Raw genomic sequence first — 7950 nt, 5'->3', positions numbered from 1 at the left:
GAGCCCAGTTCTCCCTTTAGCGCCAACGACAGGAAGAGCAAATTGGGACCCTCAGCCCAGGGCCCCTGCACCCGCGTGTTGAACAGGGCAGAACACGAATGCAGGTGTATCAAGGAGCTTTTGGGAGCTACAGCTGGGTGTTTGTTCTTGGCTTGTTTTTATGAAGCAGCTTCTCTATTTCTTAGCAGGAGTGTGTTAAGGCTCAAAGATCTGCGCCCACCTCCTCAAACAGAACAACAGAGGCTGTTTCCAGTCGCCGTTCTGGTTTTTAATGGAGTGGTTCTTTTCCTGGCCACAGAGGAGGGAAGAGGGACCATCAGGTAGACGGAATCAGGGCGTGGATGAGGGAGCCAGAGGGGGCCTCCTCTGGACAGTGCAACGGAACACGCGGATTTCTTAAAGGGCCCCCTTCCCCATGATCAGTAGGGAATGACTGCAAAAACACTTCTCTGTACACAAAAGTTACATGTATAGTGGACTTTCCAGAACACAGTATTCACAGTATAGAAAACAGCAAAATTCACTTTTTTAAGAACATAAAACACAGAGCTTGAAAACATAAATAGAGCAGCTTAGAGGCTGGAGAAGGTCACAGAGCCTTTGAGGTTCAAGGTGGGGTCCTGAGGCATCTGGGCCCCTTGAGATGAAGTCCAGTAGCAGCCTGAGCCTTTTCAAGTCTTTTAGATTCATAGCAGCGACTCCGGGAGGCCTGGGCCAGGCTTGGAGGACAGGAAAGGGAAGAGAACCTTTGAGGAAACAGGTTGTGTGCTCTCTTACTGCTGGAGAAGTAAGGACGGGCACCCTGCAGGAGACTGTCCGAGGACGTCCCAGGCACATGAGCAGTTTCCATATTCCAGTTTCAGTGCCGGGACGGGGATGTGAAGAGTTTCCATCCCTACCGTGGCGAAGGCACCATGCACAGCAATTAAGAGCATGGGTACTGAAAAGAGTGCTCTCTCTATGGGGCTGCAGACACCGGACAGAGAACCTGGACTTGGCCACAGGCCTTCCCTCTACTTCTCTACCTGTTTCCCCTCCACTAGCTTCTTGGTTCCACAGGGCTGAGGACACTGAGCCCTCAATGCCTTTCACATGCCCATTTTCCTCATATCCGGTCCTCCCCAGGACTAAACTGCCAACCATCTCAGCCTTCTGGGCTGGAATGCTGGGCCTAGGAGGCCGGGGAGAAGGCGTCTCCCCTCAGGGTGTTGCCAGGTGCATCTTAGAGCCTGTCCACTGGGGCAATGCCCCCCCTCCTCAGCTGAGCTTTGAGCAGATGCCCAGGGCCTGTCGGTAGACCTCCGTCACCTCCTGACAGTCCCTCAGGGAAAAGCAGCTTTCCCCCAGGGGGTCTTGCCTCCAGCGCCTCAGGCCCCTGCTTCCTGGGCCCTCGGAGGGGGGCTCCTCCAGCCCCGTGAGGTCGTCCACAGACACACAGCCCCGCAGCAGGGGCTCGGGGAGCCGCTCGGGCAGGTCTAGCTGGTCAAAGGACTCGGAGGACAGGATGCTGTCCTCACTCACAGCTCCCGAGGGGCGGCTGGCCCTGGACGGAGGGCGAGGTGAGGCCAGTTCATTCAGGGAGCCGAAGGTGGTGGGGGTGGCGGTGCGGGAGAACTTGCCGTTGTGTTTGAGGATGCCCTTGCGATGGTGGAGCATCCCCGGGGCCTGGGGTGGCTTCTGCTCCACGGAGTCCCTGCTTGTGAACACGTCCCCTGCATCCAAGAGCTCCCCGGAATCACTGGGTTCAGGAGAGGAGTAGTACCCGGATTCCCGCTGCTGGGACTTCTTGAGGATGCCCTTCTTGGGGAGCAGGGGGGCAGCCTGCTCTGGGCCCGTGGGGGACGGGCTGAGCTCAGAGTCCTCCCCCCGACACTCCGAGGAGGCAGCGACCTTCTTCTTGAGAATGCCCTTTGGGAGTTTGAGGTTGCCCTTGCTGGGGCGAGGGGCGGTGTCATCAGCCGGGTCCCCCTGGAGAGACTGGGCCATGTCGTTCTCTTTGCGGGACTTCTTGAGCGAATGCTGGCGCTCCAGGCTGGGGGCCACGCTGCCCCCTCCCGGCGTGTGCTGCTTGAAGAAGCTGCACACCTTGGCCCCGTTCTCCAGGAGGGGGCGGGAGGACCGCCGGAGCCAGTCGGCCACGGACACCCGGCCAGAGTCACTGCCAGGGTGCCCTCTCTCGTGCAGAGCCTCCTGCTGCCCCACACGGGTGGCATAGCCCCAGTTGACCCACCAGTGGTTGGTTACATCCTCCAGCGTGGCCCGGAGGGCGGGGTTCACCATTAACAGCCACCGGATCAGGCCACAGGCGTCTGGAAGACAAAGACAAGGGGCTTCGTATTGGCAGCCATGAGACCGGGCACCCACCGTCCCCTCTCACTGGCTTACCCCTTCTGTGCTAAGACACCAGTCACTCCTTGGTATTGGTAAGTTACGTTTACTCCCACCTGCAGTGCAGTTATTATCAAAGAGGTGCCTTCACCCCAGAGTAGTATTCTTTTACTCATCAAGAAGAGCCCCAGAAGGGCCAAGGGCTACACACACACACACACACACACACACACACACACGCCCAGCCCGGCCACCTCCCAGCCTCTGGCTCTCCTGGATGGACTCTGCCAATTTCCTCTCTCATGCCACGCCCCTCAGGGCTCTGGCCCCTTCAATAGCCTTGTTGTATGTGAGCGTGCATCCTCGTTTCCCCAGAGATGCTACCCTCCGAGGAGGCGGACTGTGCTGAAGGGTAAACCAAGGTTCTTACAATGTAGGTAGAAAGGACAAAAAGATTTCAAAGGATGAGGGCAAAAGCAGTGGAAAGCGAGACAACTATAGCAAAAGGGATCTAGGTTAGACCTTAGGAAGCTCCCCCAAATACAACAAAGCATGTCCATCAGGGCAGGAAGGTCACAGACACTGGAGGCAGAGAGGTAACAGCAGGAGGTGGTGGAGGGTCCTCTCGTCTGTATGGGGTGTCCTCCTCACTCTGCTGCCACTGTTTAACTCCCGCCTCAGGAATTAGCTCAGGACACCAGGGCCTGGATGCGAACACCCATACCTCCCACTCACCTGAGGGTTTAGGTGGCTCCCGGTAGGCCCCGTTGTTGATCTGTTTCACCAGTGTCTTATGGTCCTGCCCGTCAAAGGGCATGGTGCCATGCACCAGGATGTACAGGAGAACACCCAGGGACCAGCTGTCCACCTGAGAGAAGGGGGGAAGTGGGGAGGTCAGCAAGGATGCCGGAGGGCCCCCAGCCCCCCCTGCACACCAGAGAGAGGCCAGTGCCTCTGAGGGCCACCTCCCTCTAGTATCCGGGGGCAAAGGAGTGACGCTGCAGGAGGCTCAGGGGAGAGGTGCTGTCAATCACCTCTCCTTGGCAGGGGCAGCCACAAACACGAGAGCAGTGGCGAGGCCATCCTTCCCGGACAGGAAGGGGTGGCTGGCTGGGTGCTGGGAAAGGTGATGGAAACCAGGAAGGTGAGCAGCACAGAACTAGACTGAAGGTCAAGAGATTTAAGTTCTCGTTCCAGTTTGGCCACTGCTGGCTAAAGACCTGGCAAGTCACTACTTTGGGGGAGGGGGTGTGTGTGAACAGACAATGTTGAATTTTATGTTCTGAGGAGCTAAAGTCACAGGAAATGGCGGAGGGCAGATACCCACCTCTGGGCCCGTGTAGGGCTTCCCGTTGACGATCTCGGGCGAGGCGTAGAGGGGGCTCCCACAGAATGTCTGCAGGAACTTGCCTTGGTGGTAGAGGTTGGAGAGACCAAAGTCAGCAATCTGCAGGGTGGGACAAACATGCAGGGTCACGCCAAGGCCTGGGCGGTCTGCCGCTTTCATGGCCCTCCCAGACACTGGGGAAACCCAGGCCCCAGCAGAAGGAAAGGCTGCCCAGGACCCCCAGCCCACACTGGGCACCGTCAACCCAGCTCAGGCCCTGGAAGAAAGAGCCCGCAGAAGCTGTGTCAATGAGCACTTCGGTAGAGGTGTGGGAGGGTTCCAGGGCCCTCCCTGTTCCCAGACTCCTCTGCTCAAGCTGTATTCCACCCCAGGCATATGCATCCTCCGGATCCAGCAAGCCCACCGCCCCTGGGAAGCCCTCCATTGCCCTGAGATCTTCTCCCACGAAGCCCTACAGTTTCCAACGGCCTGCTGTAGCCGCTGCCTAGCAGTTCTGTCTCTTCATGTTGCCACATCAATGCTCCCCGTGCTGACCTCCTCTGTCTCCATCCCTCCTGCAGCTCCTAGCACAGGTGTGACCCATGAGTGGGTCTCAATGGGAAGGTTGACCAGATGGAGGTGGAGACTCAACAGCTCATGCCAGTGTCCGGCCCTCAGCAGCATGCCACCCCAGCTCTGAGTAAGCACGCAAGGCTGGGCGGCCCTTCCTAGCAAAGGGCTTGTTTATGTCCACACCTGGGCAGGATCATGGGGTCAGCCCGGTATGGCTGAGAAGCAACATCGAGGGCAGAACAAAGATCACGGTCGGAGTGATAGCCCAGGAGAGGGAACCTTCTCACAGGACTCCCTGAGCCATCGGGTACCAAGGCTTTGAGAGGCCCCAAGGCCACCCCTCGTTTCCCAGAAAGACCTCTCCCCACCCACCCTCTCAGACAGAGGCTGAGGTCAGAGCCCTTCTGCTCCTGACCCCTCACCCCCAGCAGAGGGCCATGTGTGTCTAGGGTGGGGAGGGCCTGTTTGTGAAACTCTGGCTCCTTCATTTATGGTTTTATTGGCCTCTTATCGAGCAGTTTCCAGTGAAGCCCATATAAGGCAGGTGATTGGTGCAGATAGAAAGTTAGTGCCAGTCCAGGGTTTATCGGCTCTGCTCCCCTCCCCCATCCCACACATCAAAGCAAGCTCCACCTGCTCCGGGAATTGGCTGGGAAGGGGAATGAAGTCAGCGCCAGGGCACCTCCAAGCACAGGTCATGAGCTACTGGAGAAGGGACTATGTCCTGAGCTCAAGAAGATTCTGAGGAAGTCTGAGTGCAGAGTCAGTGCCCTCCCAGGTGCATGCAGGGGCCGGCCTGACATCTGCCCCTTCCAGCGCTGTGATCTGAGTTTTATCTCATCAGTGTGCCCTTCTCATTCCTAAATTAAACTGCTTACACTCAGGGAACCAGACGCTGCAGGAAGCTGGCGCTGGAAGGCCTGGCCTTTGGGGAAAAGTGCCATAGGGCTACCTAACTGCAGCAGATTAAAGTGGGCATGTGTGTGCGCATGTGCGGGCATGCATGACAGCAGGGGGAAATAAGGCTGTGGTCTGCTCCCTGCCCGTCCCAAGTGACCCAAAACTGCCCCTAGACCTAGACTCCTGTCGGTCTTGTGATGTCGAGAGCACTGGTTGGGGAGTCAGAAGGCCTTGGTTCTAGCCCAGGCTCAGCCTCTCGTTAGCCATAGAACCTTGTGCAAGTCACCCCTTATTTTGAGACCTCGGTTTTCCATCCATAAAACGAACATGTGAGTCGGAGCTTGTTTGACTCCTCCTGGAACCCCCTAAGGGCTTAGGGATACTTGGTGAGGACCGTGCAGAAAGGCTGGGGAGGAGTGGGAGCTGCCGGAAACAAGAAGTGGGCTCACCTTGATGTTGCCATTGGCATCGAGGAGGATGTTCTCCAGCTTGAGATCCCGGTGGACAACCCCATTCTGAAAGAGGGAGGAGGAGGTTCAGGGGGAGGTCAGCAGGGAGGGCAGTGCATGAGGGTCTGGTCTGGAAAGTGAGGCAAACACAAGGAGGGGGGCACAGTAGGCTGGGAATACCCATGGTTATCACAGACCTTCCACCTCTGGCCAAGGGACTCAAAGCCTCGCGTCCCTTAGGCCGAGAGCCCAGAATCGAGTCTTGCCTCTGCTTGGTCTCCCTGTGTGATCCTGGATCAATCTGGAATCTCTCTGGCCCAAACCAGCCCCGGAGCCCAGGGACCATCCCTCAGAGCAGGGCTGGGGGGGTAAGGGCCCACCTGGTGGCAATAGTGCACAGCGGAGACGATCTGCCGGAAGAAGTGACGGGCCTCGCGCTCGCTGAGCCGCTGCCGCTCACTGATGTAGTCATACAGGTCGCCCCGGCTGGCGTACTCCATGACGATCACTATCTTGCTGCTGTTCTCAAACACTGGGCAGAACAAGATGGGACATCAGGACCCTCCCGAGCACACTGCTCCCCCTGGGGGCCACCGGCCTCTCCCTGGCCCTGGACCAGACACCTCCCTCCAGGACCTTCCTCCAGGGATGTCTGATGGGGCAGGAGAGTGGCGAGGAAGAGCAGAAGGGCCTCTGAAGCTCTCCACATCTTCCAGCAGCAGCTCATTAAGGCCAAGGAAACTGGCTCACCCGCCCTCTCCTTGGAAGTTCTGGCTTTTGTGGGTTCTTGAAACCACCTTGCAAGTTCCCAAAGGGCAGAGCCATCGCTGGATGAGAATGGAAAGGCTGTCGGATTCAGAATTCGGTGCTTTTTGCTTTGGGACGTGGGGCAAATCTCTTCTAGACCCATCAGTAAGAATGTCGGTTTGGGGTCTGAATCCTGGCCCCATCACTTACTAGCTGGGTGACCTTGGCAAGCTATTCAACCAGTGTGCCTCAGTTTCCTCATTTGAAGAGGGGGATGATGATGGCAACCGCTGAGGGCTGCGGTGAGAGCTAGATAAAAGCCGGTGACGGTCTGGGGCTGGCTGAGCAAGCTGGCGGAGGGGCTGACATAAACAAGCCCTCAATACGTGCCGCCTACTGTTAGATGTACTAGCAGCGTCCTCCTAGATGTACTATGTATAATAATGCCCACACAACGCCTGCCTTGAGGATCAGAAAAGGGACAGAAGTATATGTAAGTGCTTTGTACACAATAAAGTACAATGGAGAGCTGAGTATTCATCTCCTCCAACACCTTTGACTTCCCACCCAGAGTACTTCCAGGGCCTTAATTGACTGGCTGGGCTCCTGGCAGTCAGCCTGCCCCATCTGGCTCATCAACACGTGTAGGAGGGGCCCTCTTGCCCCCTGAGGACTTGTCCTGGCTCGAGCCCCCTGGAAAGGTAGGGAACGAGCAGGTCACCAAACTGGCCCTTCAGCTGGATTATGTCAGAACACGCATGGCCCTGACATTGCATCTTTGTGTCAAACAGGTCCTAGGAGTTGGGCTTGCTGGGCCAGCCCCGGGCTGCTGCTGTCTAGCAGGTGAGAAGGAGCTGAGGGAGGTGGCTTCTCCCAGGAGGAGTCCCAGCTCCCAGGCACTTGGATACATGGCCGGGAGGACTGAGCTTTTTCCCAGGGGAACATGAGTGAGTGTCCCTGATGGGTGGTGGCCCAGCCTCCTGGGATGTGTCTAGCTGAGCCTCTCCCCCTGTGGTTCTCCATCTCTCTGCGGCCTTTGTGCCATGAAATTGGAGGTCAAGAGCCAGCACATTCTGGACAGCAGCTAGGTCAGTCCCCCCACCACCCAGTTCATACCTCCTTCCTGCAGGCTGTGGCAGGATGGGGATGGATGGGGAGAGCCCTGCCACACACACACAGTAACTATGATGGCCCTGCATCTGCAGAACTGGAAGGTGAAGGGGAAGCCACATCCTGAGCTTCAAAGCTCAGTGCCCAGACCTGGCTGGCGATATGGGTGTGGGACATGCACCCATATGTGTACACACACACACACACACACACAGCGATCACCAAGCTCAGCCAGGCTTAACCAATACTCTGCCATGCCCACTCTTCCCTGGGGGAATACACAGAGACACAATTGGCTTTCTCAGCTACTTGCCTGGGCTCCTGTGGGACAGGCTCAGGCCACAGGGCCATGTGAGTGGCTCTGCCCTTAGCCTTCCTATGATATAACCCAAGAGAGAAGACTTCTCTCCTATTTCCCACCAGGAATATTCAGATAGAGGGAAAGCCATCGTCTCCCTCCCTCTGCTGCTAACTGTAAAGGCTGGAAGCAGACAGATGTGTGTGGGGTGTTCCCCC

At 57.3% G+C, this 7950-nt stretch overlaps 1 protein-coding gene across 1 annotated transcript in view; it reads right to left on the bottom strand.

Moving 5' to 3' along the window:
* Nucleotides 1–246: 246 nt before the first annotated feature.
* The window catches only part of NUAK2 (NUAK family, SNF1-like kinase, 2), a 10268-nt gene continuing 2564 nt past the window's right edge, over nt 247–7950 (bottom strand). The window contains exons 3-7 of the mRNA XM_015569282.1: nt 5958–6109; nt 5578–5643; nt 3656–3775; nt 3064–3196; nt 247–2309 (exon numbers count right to left, since the gene is read on the bottom strand). Of these exons, the coding sequence (XP_015424768.1) occupies nt 1258–2309; nt 3064–3196; nt 3656–3775; nt 5578–5643; nt 5958–6109 (1523 nt within the window). The 3' untranslated portion in view covers nt 247–1257. The remainder of the gene's footprint in view (nt 2310–3063; nt 3197–3655; nt 3776–5577; nt 5644–5957; nt 6110–7950) is intronic.

The sequence above is a fragment of the Myotis davidii genome, unplaced genomic scaffold (assembly GCF_000327345.1).
Source record: "Myotis davidii unplaced genomic scaffold, ASM32734v1 scaffold710, whole genome shotgun sequence".
NCBI classification, from domain to species: Eukaryota; Metazoa; Chordata; class Mammalia; order Chiroptera; family Vespertilionidae; genus Myotis; species Myotis davidii.
The sequence above is the reverse complement of the archived record's forward strand: the minus strand, read 5'-3'. Positions and strand labels throughout refer to the sequence as shown.